This window comes from Pelophylax lessonae (genome assembly GCF_965119305.1).
Source record: "Pelophylax lessonae genome assembly, chromosome: 3".
Lineage (NCBI taxonomy): Eukaryota > Metazoa > Chordata > Amphibia > Anura > Ranidae > Pelophylax > Pelophylax lessonae.
The window spans coordinates 291,138,245-291,161,018 of NC_138770.1; the positions used below are offsets into that span (position 1 = coordinate 291,138,245).

Here is a 22,774-nt window from a genome sequence, read left to right on the forward strand (position 1 = left end):
ATTTGGCGCTGTGCGACTTTAACTGTCAATTGCGCGGTCGTGCAACGCCGTACCCAAACAAAATTTACATCCTTTTTTTCCCACAAACAGAGCTTTCTTTTGGTGGTATTTGATCACCTGTGCGATTTTTACTTTTTGCGCTATAAACAAAAAAAGAGCGTTTATTTTGAAAAAATAACAATATTTTTAACATTTTTTATATGAAATTCCCCCCCCAAAAAATGTAAAAATCAATTTTTTTTTACATTTTTGGCCAATTTGTTTTCTGCTACATATGTTTGGTAAAAAAAAATCACAATAAGCATATTTTGATTGGTTTGCGCAAAAGTTATTGCGTTTACTAACTAAGGGAAAGATTTCTGTCATTTTTGGTGTTTTTTTTTTTAACGAGTAATGGCGACGATTTGCGTTTTTTTTGCGGGACTGCGACATTGCGGCAGAAAGATCGGACCCTTGTATGAACTTTTTTGACACTTTTGGGGGTACCAGTGACATTACTGCAGTAATCAGTGCTATATATATGCACTGTTACTGTAAAAATGACACTGGCAGGGAAGGGGTTAATTTTATTGGAGAAGGAGGGGTTAATGTATGCCTGGTGCTTACTAACGTGTGTGGGGGGAGGAGACTGAGTGAGTCAGGGACAGATCGCATGTTCAGCTATGCTGAACCATGCTATCTGTCCCTGCCTGTCACTTAGGAGATCCGCCCGCTCTGTTTACACAAGCGGGCGGATCTCCACACTCGATTCCCCGACGAATCGCCACCGCTCCTCCCCTGGCCCGACTCCCGCTGTGACTGAAAACAGCGGGAGCGCGCCTCTGGTGGCGCGCGAGCGCCGCCTACAGGGGGAGGAGTCCAGCGACGTAGGTCTACGTCGCTGGACGATAACAAGCCACATTGCTGCAGTAGCAGCAATGTGAGCAGACGTCAAGTGGTTAATGTGATCAGTGAAAGAAAAACAAAAGAACATGTCCTAAGATGTTTCTAAAAGTGTAACTAAAGGCAAAACATGTTTTTTTTTTTATTGCTGTCTGTGCCAGGGAGATTTACCCTCTCTAGGTGTCCTGTTTACTGTTATAAACTAAAGTCTAATTAAAAGAAAATCCCAAATTTCAGGTTAACATCAGAACACAAATATAGAGGGGAAATCTTCCAATGGGGTAATTATTTCTGGTGACCCTGTTGACACACCGGGATGCCCTCACTTTGGAGGGATTTCCTCTCACTTCCTGTTTTGGCTATGGGACAGGAAGTGAAGAAACATCATCCCAATGGGACACAGCTGGCCAAAAAAAAAATTCAAGATTAAAAAAAAGTTTTGCCTTTATTTACACAATACAGTCTCTAGCACATGGACACTTAAAATTGCCACATTTTTAGGCATTCAGGCATTTAATTTTTCTAATCTAAAAGCAGCCCAACACAACCCAATAAAAGCTAGAAGAATGTTTATGTGCATGTATGTGTAAACGCAAATATGTGTGTTTATTACCTTATTCTCGCATTTTTATGCAGGAATTTTCTGCCATGAATCTGAGGTCCATACATCAGTAGCATGTACTTTTACAGTCCTTAGATTCCTAGATGTGTTGGCTACCTTGTTTGTTTTTTTTTTGTTTTTTTTCAGACTTGTTTTCTTTTTTTTTTTTCTACCCGTCCTTGGGTGACAGCATAGGAGGAGCAGCGTTGTCACCCTAGGACAGGAAATGTGTTTGGACTAAAGAAGACCCTAAATCCCCATGACATAGGGGGCAGTGTTTTGTAGTCCACCTAGAAAGCTGGAAACAACAGGAATATTGGTGCAGGAAGACAGAAAGTTATTAGCCAACTAGTTCTTTTTTTTTTAATTTGCAACTATCGAACAGATCTTACAAAATGTTTTCAATTGTATGTTTGACTGACCAAGGGTGTCAAAAAGGAATAGTTTGTTAGAGTTTAAAATAAAGTTTATATTTTATTGTGTCATACAGTTCCAAAGGGCTTTTCTAGTGAACTTCAGTTTTATACCATGAAAGGATTTCGAGTTATTGGACTGGCTTATAAAGTGCTGGAAGAAGAAAAACCCCAGAGCAATAGCAGCTTCATAAGGTGTGATGTGCTAAGTATAAGTGTTTTTTGTGAAAACAGCTAACTGGTTCTGAACAGTGCAAATCTTCATTAACACTTGGGTGATGTCAGCCTGTCATTTTGATGGAGATCATTACTACAAAACTGACACCATTCTGTTTACTTAGCATTTTCCACTTATTTGCATTACAATTATTTGTATAGAGCTACAGACGATATACAATAGTAAAGTGTTAATAATATACTTAAGTCTGATTCATTCTGCTTGTTGTTTGATTTATAACCAGCTTAAGCAAACACACCTACACTAGAAATAACATATTCTACTTATGCATTATTCACATATCTACAAACCTTGCATAAATATACATTTTGTCTGCAGAAAAATAATTACTGTTTAGAGTCATACAAGGATAACTAAATATCCCTTTATTTCAGGGAGGATGTTGAATCTGACCTGGAATTTCTTGGTTTGCTTATATTGGAAAATAGATTAAAACCTGAAACCAAACCTGTTCTGCAAGAACTCAGTGCTGCCAACATCAGAACTGTCATGATCACTGGTAAACCTTAGGCTTTACACATATATTTATACATATATTCACATTAAATAATTTAGTAAGCAGCTTGTATGGGCAGTATGATATACAGAATAATGCATGTGTTTGTTTTTTTCATTATACAAAATCTAGAATTTTTCAAAAGAAATCATTCATCACTGTAACTGTAATATTGGTGATATTTATATTGTCTCTCACATCCTTTATGGCTAAAAGTGTGTTGTTTTCTTTCTTATTTAGATATCAGATTATTTTCAGGGTAGGATTCTACTTCTGCCCCCCTAGGGTAAATGCCTTCTTAAGCTGGATACACACTATACATTTTCCTTTAGATTTACTAAAACCATATTATATGAGGTCAGACCTAAACACTTTCAATTTGTATGCAATCAGGCAGGCCCTTGCACTACATAGTTGAAGGTAAATCTAATGGAAATCTATCAACAAAAGTTGTATACTGTGTATCCTGCTTTACCCATAGTCAGCTTTAGTATCACACTTCCAAAATCAGACTTTATAGACTCACAAGGCAAGTCAAGTATGAGGGGAAAGGCTGGAAGAGATTGCAACCGGTTGATTTACTAAAACTAGAGAGTTCAAAATCTGCTACAACTGTGCAAAGAAATCAATCAGCTTCCAGATTTTTTTTTGTCAAAGCTTAATTAAGCAAGTTGAAGTTAGACATCGATTGGCTACCATGTACAGCTGCACCAGATTTTGCACTCTCCAGTTCTAGTAGATCAACCTAATTTTTCCCTCTTTGTGTTAGTTGGCATAGATTAGAAGAACTAGAAAGGACTAAAACCTGTAGCCTTAGTCTAATTCTAGATATATGGAGACATAGTGGGTAAACTAAAAGTACTCACTTCACCAACCTTTCTAAACCTTTTAAACCTGGGGGAACCCTTGAAATTACTTTCCAGGCTCAGGCTTCCACCCACTGCTAATAATTACTATATCCACAGCCAGGGCTTTTTTTCAGCTGGAACTTGGTAGAACCTCTGGTTCAGGCCCTCTGTTCCCTGTTCACCATTATCACTTAAAATACAGAAATCCAGCTTTTGTGTTTACAAGTGTCAGCTTGTCTCCCAAATGGCTGCCATAGATCTGATCTCTTGAGTGGCTCCCACTAATTGCAGGATGAGGACAAGGGAGATGCAGGTGCCTGTGGTGCAGTGCGGAGTAAGGTGGAAGAGGGTGGAGCTTTTAGGGGGGGAAGATTATAGCGGCAGTAGAGGGGGGGGGTTGCATGCAGAGGTCATAGCTGAAGAGGGGTGAAAGTAAGATTTGGTTAGGGAATGCAGAGGTAAGCATATATGGCAGAAGGCTGAACTCTGTACTCTGTGCGTTGCACACCTCTGATAGGAGGTGTGATAGGAGCGGAGCCACATCCCTGCAAATAATTTCATTAGCGCAGGCATAGGGTTCTGCTACTTTCACACATATATGTGTGTATGTGTATATATACATATATGTGTGTGTGTATATATACCCCTATACAGAAGTTCAGATGTTATGCCTGCCTCCAAAGATGCCCAAAAAATGCACAATAAACGCCTGCAACAAAAACGCCCAGGTGTGTTGTTGCAGGCGTTTTTTGGGGCATTTTTTGGGCGTCTTTGGAGGCAGGCATAACATCTGAACTTCTGTATAGGGGTATATATACACACACACATATATGTATATATACACATACACACATATAGGTGTGATAGGAGTGGAGCCACATGCCCACAAATAATTTCATTAGCGCAGGCATAGGGTTCCGCTACTTTCACACCTATATGTGTGTATGTATATATATACATATATGTGTGTGTGTATATATACCCCTACACAGAAGTTCAGATGTCATGCCTGCCTCCAAAGACGTCCACAAAAAAGCCCAATAAACGCCTGCAACAAAAGCGGCCAGGTGTGAAAGTAGCGGAGCCGTTTGCCTGCTCTACTGCAATTCTAAGACAAACGATCTTTTTTCTATGGCGGTCACCCTGACATGGAAGAGTTTGGTCACACTGCCATAGCAGTCAGAGTCAGTTCACCCTACACTACACTACGATCACCCTGACACTTAACACTTTCCCTACAGAAACGAGATTATTGAATCTAAATATAGTGGAAAATAGTACCCTAACTACACTAGATATCCCTTTCCTCACACTAATAATTGCTAAATTACACTTTTGAAGCAGGAGTAACAGAACTGCTTCCACTCTCTTCCACAGCCCCTGTATTACAGTGCTAGAGATTTGGCGGGGCTATCTTATATACTGGGGGGCGTATTCACTACTGATTGGCCTCTGGACCCCCTAGTCACTCCAATCACATTTCTAGCATCCTCCTGCCCCCTCAATTGGCTTTTACTAATGGTTCTGGTCCAATCACTGGCTTTTAAAGCCCAGTTCCTGTCCCATTGCATTTTGGTCGGTTCTGGTTGCCGAATTCCGAACTTTTTCCGCAAAAAGTTGAGAATTCGGCAAAATTTCGAACAGTCAATATTCGGGTTGAACCGATGGTCGACCCGAGCCGTTCGATCATCCCTAGTAATGACATAATGTGCTATTTTTCACTCGATACTATTACATTATTACAGACTTACCTGTAAATCGGATCCCTCCAGTGGCTCGCTGTCATTGCTCCCAGGGCTTCCATTTTTACCTGGTCCTCCTTCCGGGTCCACAGGCTCCAGCTGTTTGAACGGCCGAGCCACGATGATGTCACTCCTGTGCACATGCATGGGAGTCACGACTGTGGCACAGCACTCTAGATTGGTGGCACATTCAGTGTGCCCTCATATCAGAGCACAGAGTGCATGCCGGTGTCACCTAGTGCAGAAATTGTGAATATCTTCTAAACATTGCACATTTAGGAGATATTTGTTGTACTTATAGGTAAGCTTTATTATTAGCTTACCTGTAAATAAAAGTGACCTAGCTGAGTGTACTACCGCTTTACCTTTCAAACCACTTTGAGTGCAGTTAAAACAGGCCTACATTTTCAGCCACTCTCTGAATTCTGTCATCACTTTAAAGTGTATCTTCTCCTTGAGTGCCAGTGAACCTTACCCCCACACTGCACTAAGGTTTAGTGAGCCAGCTATGGCCATAATTGCCACTAATTCACACTCATCAGATTGTTGTAGAGCAAAAGGAAATGGTGTCTTTAGTGCAGTTCTTTTTTTTTTTAAGGAGTCTTTTTTCTGGCTGACGAGCCCACAAAGACATAAATGCCAGAACTTCCACATTGCTAGTCCAGACTTATATCCAAATCTATGAAAATAGCTATGACACAATACAATGTGTTTTTTTCTGAACAGGCGATAATTTACAAACAGCTATAACAGTGGCAAAAACATCTGGCTTGGTACCTGAGAACAGCAGTATGATCCTCGTAGAAGCTGAAGAACCGTCTGGACTGAGCTCTGCAAAAATTTCCTGGCATCTTGTTGAAAGCCAAGAACAAACATCCAGCAACACCAAAGTATGTTTAGTGAATTATTTCCTATTATGGGGGAACCATAATGGCCTGGGTCATGTTTATGTATTGTATTATACATTATCTTAAACACATTTGTTAAAGCCATGCTACCTAACTAGCATTTCCATAGGGCTCCATATGAACACAGCAGGGATTAAGAAATCCAGTCATTCAGCTTTGTGTGTAATTTGAGCTTTAGCAATTCATTTTGCTGTATTTATTCAGAGAAGCCATTAAGGTTAGTCTGGGAAAGGTGAAAAGAAGCCTAGTTGCTGCACTTGATGACAGAAAGTAGTAAATGAGAGCTAATCATATACTATATACCATATGTATCTAATAATCAGCAAAATGAAAAAAAATCTTAGTTCTTTAAACAATTTACAAAACTATACATAAATGCTATACATTTCCTCTAAGATGCCAATTCTGTTCAAATGAAACCAATGGGAATCTCAATCTAGGGCATACTGAATAAAAATATGACACCACAAAATGTTTAGGCACACAACTATTCTCTGCATTTATTATTACTTTGTAATCCTGTGTTGTTTAGGTGTCAATAAATATTAATATTGAAGGAAGAACAATTTTAGAGGAAGCACAGGGTGATTATTATTTTGCCATGAGTGGAAGCACATATCAAGTTGTCTTGCAGCATTTTCAGAGTTTGCTACCAAAAGTAAGTTTTTTTCCTTGAATTCCTAAAGTTATTTCAGTACATTAACACTTTTCGAAACAGAGCCCTAATAATACATTACCAGTACCACCTAAATATTTAAGATAAATACATGAAAGTGAACACTTAGCAGTATTTACTAATGCTTAGCAATGCTTGTCCCAGATTTTCTCATCTCTGTTACTGCTAATATTTTTTTGTGTAATGAAAATCAGGATAATAAATGATAGCGTGCTATCACTTCATTTTAACCATTCAAGGCAAAGGATAAGTTCACCATTCTGAGTATTTTACACATTACCTCCATATTTCAGGTGTGACATGTAATAATATTCCAGACCTGCCGACACAACCCCCATCCCCACCCTTCCTGTGACACCCTACCTGTGACACCCTACCTGCTCTGACATTTTGAAAATAGCAAAGCCATGCAAGGCTCCACCACACAGCTGCAGCATCCATTCACAGCAATCTGTACATGAGGGAACTACAAGTACTGTCTTCCACTGAGGCTGACGGCTTGTAGTTCTCCAATAACTGCAAGGGAACTGATGAGCGCTCTCATAGTTCATACACAAGCGCTGCAGCATGCAAACAGTCAGCCCATATGAATGTACATGCTGAAAATGGCAGGGCTTGTCTGCAGGAGCCTGACATTGTACTCCTGATCCATTGCTAGGGATAGGCGAACGGTTCAGCCCGAGCATGAGTGCGACAAACACCCGAATTATCGGGGTGTTTGACCGTTTGTTCGGCCCACCGAATGACCACAATGCACTGCGCTGCCACACGGTGCATTGGAAGCCCTGATTGTCTGAAGCAATGAAAGCTTTACCCCATTAGGATACAGAGCACTATCAGAGCCATGATTGGAGAAAGTAATGATGACTCTATCCAATCATGGCTCATTGCTCTTAGTATCACCCCACACTATAAAAGTAACCTTTCAAAATTTGTAGTGTGATATTGGCTTGTGGAGAGATAGAACAGGGCTCTGTTCAGTGCAACTAGAGAGTTAGAGTGCTATAGTGTGCTATTCTGATTCTATTGTCAGTGTAGAATATCAGTTTAGTGGGAATCTAGTGATAGTTCAGTCAGTGTGAGTGTAGTGTGACCATTCATTTTTACTTTAGTGTCACTTTAGTGTGAATCTAGTGATAGTGCAGCGTGAGTGTAGTAAACATTTGTTTTTATTTTAATGTGAATCTAGTGATAGTTCATTGAGTGTAGTGAGTGACAATTCATTTTTACTTTAGTGTCAGTTTGTTATGTCAGGGCAGGTTTACTGCATTATAGTTCAGTATGTTATTGTATGTTTAACGCAGTATATTTCTGTGTGTTTCGTGCCGTTTAACACAGTATATTTCAGTGCGGTATGTGCCGTTTAATGCAGAATATGTCTGTGCGTTAGTGCATGTTTACAGCTGTACATTTCAGTGCGTTACTGCATTTTTAACGCAGTACATTTCTGTGCATTAGTGCACGATTAACGCAGTATATTTCTGTGCATTATTGCACATTTAACGCAGTATATTTCTGTGCGTTAGTGAACATTTAACGTAGTATATTTCTGTGCATTATTGCACATTTAACGCAGTAAATTTCAGTGCGTTACGTACCATTTACCGCAGTATATTTCAGTGCATTAGTGCACGTTTAACACAGTATATTTCTGTGTGTTACTGAACATTAAACGCAGTATATTTCAGTGCGTTATGTGTCATTTAATGCAGTATATTTCTGTGCGTTAGTGCAGCTTCACCGCAGTATATTGTAGAGTGTCGGTGGAGTGTGTCTGTGTAGTAAGTACTAAGGTTGAAGTGCACCAAACACCACTTTCCATTGATTAAAGTGCACCCAAGTAGATTTTTCTACATCTTTATTACATTTTGATATAAAGCACTTTCCCATTATGTCTGGAGGCCAACAAGGAGAGGCAGACGTTCCCATGGCACTGTGAGGGGGCCAGCAGCATATGTGTCCACATGCAAATGTGGACATGGTCAGTCCTCAGGCAGGGCATCATTTCCTCTGTTTAGTGATGTTGCCCGTGCTATCCAGCCACAGCATGCAGGAGATGGTGGACTGGCTTACTAAACCATCCTCATCCTCCTCATCCTCCGTCACCCAAGCAGAGACTAGTGTGCAGTCCACTGCAGCTGCCAGAGTAGCTAAATCTGCCTCCTTGTCCACAGCTATTCCTGCCCTAGCCCCAGCATCAGACATGGAGAAGTCAGCTGAGTTATTTGAACACAGCGTCAGCCACTTGCTCCTTGAGGATGCCTAGCCATTACTTGATTCAGATGTTGGTTCTGAGATTGAGGAAGGTAGGAACATGAGCCTAACAATAACACTGGTAAACAAATTGGCAATCATGTTCCCCCAGCTGCAGCGTATTGCTCAGTTATCTCCAGTGGTAATGAGGATGAAGGAGATGATGATGAGGTCACTGACGCGACTTGGGTGCCGGATAGAGCAGAGGAGCAAGTGAGGGTGAGGCACAACCCCATATTTAACGCAGTATATTTCAGTGCATTACATGCCATTTACCACAGTATATTTCAGTGCATTACATGCCATTTACTGCAGTATATTTCAGTGCGTTAGTGCACTTTTAACACAGTATATTTCTGTGCGTTACTGCCCATTTAATGCAGTATATTTCAGTTCATTACGTGCCGTTTAACGCAGTATGTTTCTGTGCGGTATTACACATTTAACAGCGTATGAATGCACAACCCCAATGAGGCAGCCATCATGGAAGAGTAGAGAGCAGCCACCCTATTCCTTTACATTGTGGAGCTGTTATCTCCCAGCACCCTTCCCACAGCTCAGCTGTCTGGGCCTTTTTTTTAGCACATGTGCAGCCTAAATGCACTTTGCAATTTGCAAACGTTGTCTCAAGTACATCAAGCGTGGCAAAAACACCAGCCATTTGGGTACCACATTTAACCTCCAACCTCTTGGCCCATTGGCAGCACGTTGGCAAGAGCACCTAAAAGCCACATGAAAGGGATGCAATTCTGTTCCTCCTCCTTACTCACCTCAGTCTACCCCCGCTATACCTCATGAACTCTCAGCAGCCTCCACTGACAGGGATCTGGTATAGAGCAGGGTGTCCCAGGTCCTTGCAGCACATCTGCCAGTAGCACACCACCAGCTGTAGACTATAGATGAAATGGAAGTAGTGCGCTTCAAAAAATATTGAAATGAAACATAAAACCAATGTGCTGAAACCAATATATAAAAACACAAATAGTTAAAGTCTCTTAAATGATAACTGTCTGCTTCAACTTCAAAAACATATGTGACAGACAAATCCGTGATGAAGTGATAATGTGACAACGAATGCAGACAAATAGTGCTTTAAACGAAACATTCAAATATATAATAGGAAAAAAAAGGGCTGGTACAATAACTTTAAAAACTGTATTTATTTACAAAAGCCAAACACTAACATCAGCTCCGACTTTTACAGATGAAACAGTAGCTCTTTAAAAATTATCGGCCGCCTGCAGAACGGTCCGTGACATATGACAGCGCGGCTTGCTCCCTCCTATGCGTTTCCACTTACTTTAAACTGCCTTGTTAGGGGGCTTTGATGAAATATCAGGGCTCTAAACAGACCCTAGATGTTTCATGTTTGATGCATTTTTGGTGCATGTGTTAGCAGATGTGTGGGGTGCCATTACCAATTAATGGCACTGTCACATGTCTGCTAATGGACGGTGTGTCTCTGTGTGTGTCAGGAAAGCCACAATTTTGTGGCTGACATGGAAAGATGTGAATAGCTTTATAGAGGGCTCACACCGGTGCGCTGTGGTTTGGCCACAGTGTGATTGTATGTGCACTTTACCTGGGTTCTAGGTGCGCTTCTATTGAATTCTATTACACAGTGCATTTTCTGAAACAGATGCAGCATCCAGGACTTTGATGTGCTTCCATGAAAATGCACTTTGTAATAGAAATTTAATAGAAGCTCACCTAGAACCCAGGTAAAACGCACATACAATCACACTGTGGACAAAACACAGCGCACCGGTTATTAGGGATAGAAGAGTGAATAAGCGGGGGAGGGAGGAGGGGGGTCTGTAAGGAAAGTGCTTAGGCTGCATTTTAGTGACAGGATAGTTCGTAAGGGACAAACTGGGATGGAAAGGGTGTCAGTCAAAGGCTGGGGGGTGGAATGGCCAGAGCTGAGAGCAGAAGCTGCAGGACTGCAATGTAGATTTATGGAGGGGACAGCTAGAAGAAGGTGAAGAGTTAATGTGAACAGGAGAGAGGAGATCAATCATTGCTTACTTACCATTGTGCAGACTGCTGGAAGTGAGATGAGACGGACAAAGTGAAAGTGACCAACTAGGAAGACTGAAGTGACCTGGCCGGGAGGGAGAACGAGCCGACAGGGGGGAGGGGAGCTTGAAACGAGAGGAGAGAAAGGGTGCAGGAGAGATAAGGCAGAGTTGAAGTTGCTAGAACGGAGGAGCAGGGGAATTGATTCCTTGTGCAGTAACAGGAGGGAGCAGCATGACACAGTCACTCCTGTTAGCAGCAGAAGCTCCCAGTGCACCCCCCTCCTCATCACAGATTTGGACACTTCCCAGGCTCAGGGGAAAGGCTCAGTCAGATAGAGTGACGCCGGCCCAAGCACTGCCCCGAGGACACTCTAAAAGGCTGCCAATCACCGCAAAAGAGAAGAGGCACATGATGCCAAAGTCCCCACCCCTCCCATAGCCAGCAATGTGTCCGGCGCCCCGCTGGCATCTTAAAGGTACACTCTTTTTTATGCTGAATTTTACTGTGACTAACCTTGGGGGGGGTGGCGCCCCTGCGCCCCCTATTGACCAGCCGCCACTGCTGGGCCATGAGAGTAGACCACTGTCCAGAACTTGCCCAGTATGCAATTGAGCTGCTGGGCTGCCTTGCATCTATCATGCTTTCGGAACTGGCATTCATCCTGCTGGAGGGTTTGTTACTGATTATAGAATGCATCTGTCCACAGACTCTGTAGATGATCTGACATTTATCAAAATGAATCAGTCCTTAATTACCAGCAGCTATGAAGCCCCTGATGCAGATGTCACTGATTAAGTGTTTTTGGGATGTGGAATCTCTGCCTAGTGTTGGGGTTTTGATTTCATCTGAAAGAAATGTTTTTGTGTAGGTTTTATGGCCTTAATTAACACCCAAAGACCAATTTTTCTGCACCTGTTTCACATTTGCACATCATTTAAGTTTTTGACAGCAAGGCTAATTCTTGCTTTCATCAAGAGTACCTCTATAGGGTTATGGTGTGAAGGTGCCACAGACAACCAAAAACCAATTTGTACGCACCTGTTTGACAGGTGCATATCATTCAAATTTTTGACAGCAAGGCAATTCTTGCTTTCACCAAGAGTACCTCTGTAGAGTTACAGTGTGAAGGTACCTTCGACACCCAAAGACCAATTTTTCTGCACCCGTTACTTCTATCCAAAATCTGCAGAAGATATACCAGAATTTATCTAAAAAATCTCTAATCCTGTTCCCAGTGCTCTACAGTGTGGCCTCATCATACAGACTGGCTCCCCAAACCATTGTTTACAAAATAAAGAAAGTTTGCAAGAAAAATTTTAAATTTTTTTGGCTTTAAAAATTTAATTATTTCTGCAGCAGCGTCTATACACAGTACAGATGTGCCACTTTACAGGTAGACTAAGGGGACTTCATAGGCACTAAATTGAAAGGATTTTTTCATTGTTATTGTTACTTCTCATTTTAAAGCTTTCACTTTAAATATCAGTAAAATCACTGCTCATTTACAAACTTTTTTTTCATTGATACATGTCCTTCGGGGTAGTACTTGGACCCCCATAACCATTGTATGTCCAATTACTTGCATATAAGCCTTAAAAATGGGCACTTTTGATTTTTTTTTTGGGTCCCATAGCCTTTAATGGGGTTCATTATTTAATTTCAAATTTATGCAATGTTCGAAAGTTCTGGTGCGAACCGAACAGGGGGTCGTTCGGCCCATCCCTATCCACTGCAATGCTTTGCACACTCCTGGGGGAAAAATAATAAATGCACATTTCTTTCCTGCAAAAATATGTGCATTTATCATTTTTTCCCAAAAGGTGAACTTAGCCTTCAGGCATACATTATACAGGTCAGAAAAAAAAATCATCAACAACAAAAAACAGGAAAATTGCCAAATTTGGTAGTGGTTTAGTGGTTAGCACTTGTGTCTCCAGTTCAGAGAAACTGCATGGAGTTTGCATGTTCTTCCTGTATTGCGTAGGTTTCCCAGTCAGGACCCTATCCACATGGGGTTTGCATGTTCTCCCTGTGCTTGTGTGGGTTTTTTCATGCATCCCTAAGGGATTCTAGTAGGGTAATTGGCTCCTTTCTAAATTGGCCCTAGTATGTACTGTATGTGTGTATATGTGTGCATGTGAGATAGGGACCTTAGATTGTAAGTTCCTTGAAGGTAATGACTGATGTGTATCTACACTATAAATACATAAATGTGTTTGCACTATATAGATACCTGTAATAAATAATTGAAATATAAGGTAAAAGCCACAAAGAAAAACAATCACATTTATTTTTTTAGCTTCGGTCTTTATATATACTTCATTCGAGTCTATAGGGAACTCACAGGTGTGTAGGTGTGACCAGCCCTTAAATGGATTTCTTTGCAGAGAAGGTAAACAGAAGGAGGCTTGCAGAAGGTTGCAGTATTAGTTTAGATAAATGTAAACCTGCTCTCCAAAGTAGAAGTCTACACATTTTTTTTTCTTTTTAGTTTTGAGTAGAGTGAGAAATGGATTGGTCTCTTGGGAAGTTTTATTTGCTGTCTGTGGAACAGCAACAAAACAATGTCCCAGAGCTACCATGATATTCTGGACTATGATGAGATGAAAGACCCAGCAGGGTATCAAATCATGCCTTACTTGTCCTAAAATTAAATTAAAATTAAAATGTATATGTCTGTTATGGTCAATATTAGGTTAATTATCATAGACTCTCTGAGTATGGCACAAAAATCACTGCTTCTACTCAGAATTGACTGAATTAACAAAAATGATTTGAATCACCCAATGAAGGGCTAGATGATAGTTTATTTGCTTAAGTGTTATTCTAGCCAAAACCTTTTCTTAATAGAGTAGGAAATATTTAGAACATGTGTCAGTTTTTTGTTATCTGTTTGTCTGTATCCTGTTAAGAATATACACCTTTACTTCCTGTTCTGTTGACATAACAGTTAGGGCCAGTAAGTCATGGAAATGCCCTCCTAGTCTGTTATTACCAGACCAAGTGCCCTAGTTGAATGTTGTTCCCTAGTGCCTTGCTTCAGTTAAAAATGTAACGTTTTAGACTCATTGTCTCTTTTTGTTTCAGTGGCAATGGTCACCGCAACAAATAGCGGGGAATCTACTGAGTGGGAAATCAGACAGCAATAAGTCTTCTGACTTCTAACCCTTCTTTAGTCTATCCAAATAAATAAAGAAAAAGAAGCTTTTGCTAGAGATATAATCAATAATTCATAATTTCAACTCTGATTGACTGAATAGACAAATAACATTTGTGCTTTTTTGCAGCTTCTTGTGAATGGGGCTGTCTTTGCGAGAATGTCACCTGGACAAAAATCCAGTCTAATAGAAGAATTCCAAAAACTAGAGTACGTTTTTTTTTTTTTGTTTTACATCTTTGTTTATAGACCTTTTTGACAAAAAAATAATCATCAATATAACAGATTTATAATATTAGAAGTATAACACAGCTGATGTTTTAAAACATTTACAAAGTTGTTCTTTTTCCAGCTAGCGGTAATGCTGTATCACCAATGTAAGCACAATTTGAAAAACCATAAAAAATGAAGTGTGCTTTTCACAGTGCCTTTGAATGGCAATGTAGGTTAACGTACGTGGGCTAATATACTGCACAGGTGCAGTTTTAAGTTTCATTATGTTCAAGGATTAGGGAAGACATTATACAATGGTATAGTTACAAAACACACCACCAGTCACCCTGAGATAGGCTCTCAGTATTATGGTTTCAGTGGTTTGCATAGAATCAGATTATGGAAAACAAATCTTCTGCCTGAAAAAACAGACATTAACTTTGGCTTTGTCAATCTCAACAGCTACTATGTGTGCATGTGTGGGGATGGAGCCAATGACTGTGGTGTAAGTATTAATAATGTTTCTTTTTTCACTGTGAATGGTTTATGGCTTATGAACACCGCAACCCTTGCCGTCAGTGTGCAGTTCCACATGCACGTTTAACTGCATTTGTATTGGAATTGCGGCATGTGTGTTTAGGGTGCATTTGGGATTTGTTTTTTGTTATTATTTTAATGCATTTGTGGTGCATTTATGTACATACAAGTGCATTTATTTGTGAAAAAAATTAGCTTGCTGTAGTTTTTTTTAGAATGCATATGAAAGCACCGAAAAAACCCGCCACAAATTATGCTTATTACAATGCACTATCAATGCACTGCAAACACAACAAAAACATACCACAAATGCATTACAAACTCATTTAAACATGCATGCAGGCTTTGGACAATTAGATACCCCCCAGCGGTGTTCACATAAGTAACATCAGATATCTTAAGAACAATTCCTATTTCCTAATTCTGGCTTATTTAAGTGAACAATAAGTTTCAGAAAAACAAATGGAGGAGCATTATCTGATGCAATTATAGATGCTTACCAATCAATTTGGGAAATTACATTATGACCCTATTTGTTTGTTTATGGTCTTTGTAAAATAGGAATTGGCTTCCACTCGTTGGTCCTTAAATTAGAGTTTTTCAGTATTCCTTTGTATTGGTTTTGTCCACTATTTTTGTTTTTTATTGTAAGCTGAGTTTCCACAATGGTCCTAAAACATCATTATTAATTACTTTTTAATTACAGGCTCTAAAAGTGGCCCATGCCGGAATATCACTGTCTGAGCAAGAAGCTTCAGTTGCCTCTCCATTTACTTCCCGTACTCCAAACATAAGATGTATCCCAGAACTAATCAAGTAAGCTGAGAAACACTTAATTTATTTATAAAACACATTTATTTGTTGAATAAAAGTGAAACACGTTCTAAACACTGTATTAAAAGTCTCTATACGATTTAGTTACTGTACCCCTATTTTCATGCTGACAGCCAGGATTTTACCATCAACTGAACTTTCTGCCTCTCCTCTTTATAGCACATTGTATACATGTTATATATATTTAGCTATAAAGGAACCATAAGGTAGCCAGTGACATTGTCGCTAGCCCCTATTGAATTCTTCATTGAAAATGCTGGAAATTCCACCTCAGGGAGGGGAAACTGGAAGTTCAGCACACTGCAGTTTCCTGCTCGTAGGTAGCTAAGGATAGTGGCAAAGTAGCGGACCCATGAAGTTATTTTATCAGTATTGCTATGTTATCTTAAGATATTGATGTTGATATAAGTGATCTCATTTCCAGGCAACTGTTATCTACACCCAAGGTAATTGAAGTGCCACGCCACTGCTAAAAGGTTTGGATATGACTTCCAATAAGGGGGAGGAAAACAATCAAAAGAGTGACCAGTGCATTTTGGGGGTTCAAAACCACCCCTTTCGCCCAGGCTTGAGATTAAATATAAGCAGGAAAGTTGAAGAATATCCAGTGCATTTCAAGGGTCCAAACCCATCCTCTTTGTGAGAGCTTGAGATTGAAAACAATAAAAAAGGACTAAAATTGAACTGCTTCTAGTGCTTGTAATCACACTGGAAGAAATGGCATTAAGGCTCCATTCACACCTGGGCGTTTTTGAGTGTTTTTCAGCTCCAAAAACGCTAAAAAAAAACGTTCCAAAACGCCCAACAAGTAAAATCCCATTCATTTAAATGGCCTGTTGCTGAAAAAAGTACATGAGCTTCTTTTTGGACTGATTACCAGAGTTTTTGATAGATGTCAATGCCTGCCTCCAAAAACGCCTGAAAAAAACGCCTGAAAATCGTGGTAAAATCACTGTAAAAATCGCAGTAAAATTGCGGTTAAAAAACGCGGTAAAACGCTACGCTCAAGTGTGAATGCAGCCTAAAGGTCCAGTTCACTCCTACTCAATTTATATTGTTTTAATCTCAAGCTCTGATGAAGGGGCAAGTTTTGGACTCCTGAAATATGTTGGAAGTTTTTCAATAATTCCCCTAATCTTTATTGGAATAAAGTCATATCTGGACCTTTTTAGCAGTGGTGTTTCAATTTACAGTTTTGTTAAATTATACTGCTTGTAGGTAGTCTTTCACTGGCAACTCAGACATAATATAAAATGTGTGCAAGCCTACAGTAAATCATCTCTTCTTTCCCTAATAAAATCCTCCTTAAAGTATAACTAAAGGCAACATTTGTTTTTAGCTTTGGATTGAGGGGAGATGGATTAGAACACCTGTCAGTTTTTATTGCTGTCTATGCCCCTGTTAAGGGGGTTTCCTCCCTCTATTTATCTGGCTTACCATTATAATTGAAAGTGAAAGCTGAAAAAAAACAAAACAAATTTGGGTTGACACCAGAAAAGTAATAGAGGGGAAATCTTCCAAGTGACACACTAGTTCTGGAGACCTGGGGTCCCCAAGGAAATCCCTTAATTTGCAGGGGTTTTGTTTCACTTTCTATTTGGTTATGGGATAGGAAGTAAAGGGTAATCCAGGCAATGGGACACAAATCTGACAGAGGTTATAACCCTCCCTTGCTCTACCCAAAATGAAGAAAAAAAAAGTTTTGCCTATAGTTCTACTTCAAGCTATCATTGTAAAATGGAAATTCCCTTTTCCAGAAAAATTAGATAGTTGATGTCTATTCTTCATACAGCTGTTTTATTGATTACCATTATCCACTTATGTGTGTTTTGTTTATTTTTAGTAAATGGTCGTGATATTTTTTATGAAACTGCATATATTTGTAGATCCCAAAGGCGCTAGGAACTAGTTCATAGATCTCTTCAGCTGATGGATGTGTCAGTGACGCAAATGCTTTTAGGTGAATGTTAAGCTTTGCATACAATTTGCATGTGCTCTAAAACACCTAGAAAGTGGATGTACACAGTGGGGTTAATTTATTAAAACCAAAGGGCGCAAAACCTGGTGCAGCTCTGCATAGAACCCAATCAGCTTCCATTTTTTTTTTTTTTTGGTCAAAGCCTAATTGAACAAGATGGAGTTAGAAGCTGATTGGCTATCATGCACAGATGCAACAGATGTTTCACTCTCTAGTTTTAGTAAATCAACCCAATAAGGTGCACTGTGCTGTGCAGTACAGATTGTGATTGCCATAGAAGCAATTGCAACTGCCTATTCATATAAACAGAAATCATGATCAGCAGCATTGGAATAGATAATGAATCTATGAAGATGTATTTGTTAGCCTAAACATGGCTATATAACTTGTTTATTGCTTTTTACTTTCAGACATATTCCTCATTCATAGCTTTCAAATGGATCAGATCTCTATGTTCTTCTTTCTTTGTTCAGATCTCCCTCTGTCTAATAAATAGATCTATAAACTCTTTTTCCATCAGCACTAAATGTTTTGCATTAGTACTTCCAAAAACTAAATGGAACAAAAAAAAAAGTAAAAGAAAAAAAAAAAGTCCACGTATGTAACTAGTAGTTCTTTAGTGCATCAGTTTTTTTGTGGTCTGCATAATGGGGTTCTTTATGCCTGCTTACATGGTGCCAAAAGATGTCCTTCTGATCTGTTTTAGAAAGTAAATAAAAGCTTATTAGTTTTACCTGTGTAAGGCTTTAGTTACATGAAAATAGTTGTCCTCTGCATGCAGAAGAGATTAGTAAACAATGTTTTATGACCTTGTTTAATGTATTAGGTATTAATACCCATTAACATCAGTCTACATGCATTTACAAAAACGTATGTGTCAGAGGAAAAACAGTGAATAATACATGTTTCTTTACTTCCGTATTATCCAGCCAAGGATGTAACTAGAATCTGGCTTCATAAAAAAGTACTTAGAGGGCCCCATCAGTTGTAGATGGCCTCTAACAAACTCCTATTCACACCCACCTAACATTAATGGTCACAGGTGGGTGTCCAAAATCCACTCCTATAGAGATTTTACTTCTGAAAAACGTTGGCTTGTAATGGAGGTATCCCCTCTGAAGGTAACTTCACCATCTGCTGGTGCAGGCAGGACAATGCAGATACTCATCTTCCTCCTCCTAAGCCACTGATGGGCTAAGTTGGCTCAGGCAGGTGTGTCAGTGGTCTGAAATTCTCATACCCCGAGCCAGTGATGGGGAAACTGATGCGTTTTGAAAATAAACAGATATCTTAGCTAAAATACAACTATAGGTAAAACTTTTTTTTTTTATTTGGATAGAGAAAGGGAGGGTTATAACCACTGTAAGTTTTTTTCACATCTGTGTCCCATTAGAGAGATTTCTCTTCAATTCCTGTCCCATAGCCAAAGCAGGAAGTGGGAGGAAGTCCTTTCCAAACTGAGCGAATCCATGGTTGTCACCAGGGTCAACAGAACTAGTGTCTCCATTGGAAGATTTTTCTGTGATCGCAGTAAACAGGACCAATTGAGTGGGTGAAACTCACAAAAGGGGACAAAGTCAACAATAAAAAACTGACAGGTGTTCTAATCTATCTCTTCTTTTTTCAAAATTAAAAAAAAAATAGTCTTTAGTTACACTTTAACTTTTAGACATGGGTAGCATGGGCAGCTATTTATCCAAAAATGTACCTTGTGTAAACACATTGCAGTTACAAGTATGAAATCATTAAAGTTCAACTCCAGCCTCTTTCTAAAAAAAATAATCAATCCACCGCCAACTTCTTTGGCTAACTAAATATACTTATGTAACTAAATATATTTTGTAGTGTATGTTTTCAAGAATACTCTTCTTTAAAACCGGTTACCGACCGCCGCAAGTACATATACTGCGGCGGTCAGCCCCGGCCAGGCAAAGTGACGTAGCCTGGGAGCCAATAGCGGGTGAGCGCGCGCCACCGGAGGCGCACTCCCGTCTCGGCTATTTCACGGACACCTCCGTGCATGTGACCGGCAGATCCGATGTCCGCCGGTCACTCGCGATCGTCCGCTGTGAAGGGAGAAAAGCAGGCGGCTAATGTAAACAAAGCCGCCTGTCATTCTTCCCTGTGTAAAAGCACTGATCTAACGGTCCTGCTATGTAGGACCGTTGATCTGTGCTGTTACACACACAGCCACATCCAATCACAGTTAGAAGCACGCCCCTAGGGACACACTTACGGTAACCCCTCCTTCTCCAATAAAGTTAACCCCTTCCCTGCCAATGTCATTTTTACAGTAACAGTGCATATGTATAGCACTGATTACTGTAGTAATGTCACTGGTACCCCCAAAAGTGTCAAAAATGTCAGTCAAGGGTCCGATCTGTCCGCCACAATGTCGCAGTCCTGTAAAAAAAATCACAGATCGCCGCCATTACTAGTTAAAAAAAAAAAAACAACAAAAATGACAAAAATCTTTCCCTTAGTTAGTAAACGCAATAACTTTTGCGCAAACCAATCAAAATATGCTTATTGTGATTTTTTTTACCAAACATAGGTAGCAGAAAAAAAATTGGCCAAAAATGTTAAAAAAATTTTGATTTTTACATTTTTTTTGGGGAATTTCATATAAAAAAAATGTGAAAAATATTGTTATTTTTGCAAAATTGTCGCTCTTTTTTTGATTGTAGCGCATGATCAAAAAATCGCACAGGTGATCAAATACCACCAAAAGAAAGCTCTATTTGTGGGAAAAAAAGGACATCAAATTTGTTTAGGTGCAGCGTCGTATGACTGCGCAATTGTCCGTTAAAGTCACACAGTGCCGAATCGCAAAATACCCCCTGGTCAGGAAGGGGGTAAAATCTTCCGGGGCTTAAGTGGTTAATCACAGTGTCATAGAAATAGCTAAAAACCACATATATACTGTTTATGGAAGTACATGAGACATCAAACAACAAAAGTTAATCAATGAAATAGAGTGACCTATTTACAAATCAGTTGAGGCAATAAAGTGAAGGCGTGAAAGCAAAGTGTATAGCAACCAATTAGTCCTTGCTCTTATTTTTGTGGTGCAATGCATATCATTTTCTCAGTAAGGAGCAGCTGTAGAAGAGGGATGAATTGCATTCACTCTTGCGCTAAAATCTGCAACCTTTATTCAAAATTCATCCATATTGCAGACAGACAGTCCCCTGAGGCACAAATGATTATTTCACATGTAAAACACAATCGGGTAGAATGCGTTGACTCTCTATTAGATTGGAAGCTCTTACAAACAGGGCCCTCCTAATCTTCTTGTATGGCAAACTAGTATTGAATTGAATTGAATTTTAACTGTACTGTCTCCCTTTGTATTATAAAGCGCTGTGCAAACTGTTGGCATTATATAAATCCTATATAATAATAATACTAATCCTAGAGGGAATTTAGACGTGAGCCAAAAGTAAATGAACAGATGGACTTCTATAGGCTTAGAATTTGCATCCATCCGAGAACTTGCAGGATATGTGAATAAACAAGTTGTTTTTATTACTTGCATGATTTGATAATGTTCTCTACCAGTTCCTGTAAATTAAGCTAGCCATAGAGATAAGGTGGTATTTAGTAGATTTGACCACCAAGACTATTTCTTGGTGAAAGCTCATTTCACAACTATTTCAGCCAAGTGTACACCGAGCAGATACTCACACCGGGCCCATTTTATCATTTATCTTAGCAATCATTTATAAATATGCTTTCTCACCAATATAATTTGCTGTATGTCATGGCTTAGCCTGGATTGTACAATGGTTAGTTCATCTCTATGGGTATCCTTCTCCCCAACCTGTATGAACGGCTGTGTCATAACCATTAATGATTTTTTGTGTCTTACTTCACAGGGAAGGGAGAGCTGCGCTGGTCACATCTTTCTGCGTTTTTAAATACATGACCCTTTATGCCATGATCCAGTTTGTTTGTTTATTGCTACTATACTGGGTAAATTATTTAATATTTTCTTTTTTAACATGATTTTTTGCTATAGGTTACTGTATACATAGGGATAAATTAAATTATACTATATAATAAATATAACACGTGTTTCTCTATTTTAGCAAGTTAACATCTTGTCAAACTACCAACTTCTTGTCCAGGATGTGGCTGTAACTATTGTAGTCTGCTTAACAAGTAAGTCAAATTACATTTATACATTTTCTATATGCACCTATCCACACAAGCTATATCCCTGTCTAATTTTCAGAAGCTAGCAAAAGTTTGCAAGAAACAAAATCAGAATGTGCTTAACCCTTTTAATATCAAATGTTCCCAAGTAACTGTTGGATAGTCCAGATGTTAAAGTGATTCTCCAGCCATTTTTAAAATAAATATTGGGAGGGTTAGATCCTCTATTTGGGTTTTATTGTTGTATGTGTCCCCATTGTAAAAATTGATGTTGTCACCAGCCCCAGTTAGATTTTTCAATGAAAAATAATAAATAATTCACTCCAGATAAGGGTACGATTATGTGCAGCTTGCAGAAATGCTCTGGTAGCCAATGGGACAGAAAATAATGGTAAATCTCCCCACAACACAACATTAAAAACCCCAAATCGTCTAATTCTTGCAAACTCCATCCAACACACTCAAACTAATATATGGAATTCATATTTTAACTACCTATAAATTGAATGACTAAAAAAAGGCAATTTACCTTTAGTTACCCGCAGTGGGAAGCAGTTGTTTCCTCTTGCCTCCGCCTAACAAAATCCTCCAACTTATGGGATCTTATGTTCAAATACATCACCCCCACACAGATTTACACTTTTGACCCGTCCACACCACCCCTGTGTTGGAGGGAATGTGGAATGCTAGGAAACCTATTTCACTTGCTACAAGGGCATGCAACAAGATCGCTATATTCTGGAAGGCTACTTTCCAGCTGATTTCTGATGTTGCTAGCATCTCCATTCCTCCCTCATCAGAGTTAACGCGACTCAGTA

At 39.5% G+C, this 22,774-nt stretch overlaps 1 protein-coding gene across 1 annotated transcript in view; it reads left to right on the forward strand.

The window, feature by feature from the left end:
* LOC309551105 (putative cation-transporting ATPase 13A4) overlaps nt 1-22,774 on the forward strand; it is a 75,831-nt gene that overhangs the window by 34,754 nt on the left and 18,303 nt on the right. Inside the window, 9 exon segments of the mRNA XM_082251551.1 lie at nt 1,974-2,091; nt 2,509-2,633; nt 5,947-6,110; nt 6,661-6,786; nt 14,367-14,446; nt 14,912-14,954; nt 15,693-15,802; nt 21,677-21,773; nt 21,890-21,962. Coding sequence (XP_082107677.1) covers nt 1,974-2,091; nt 2,509-2,633; nt 5,947-6,110; nt 6,661-6,786; nt 14,367-14,446; nt 14,912-14,954; nt 15,693-15,802; nt 21,677-21,773; nt 21,890-21,962 — 936 coding nt within the window.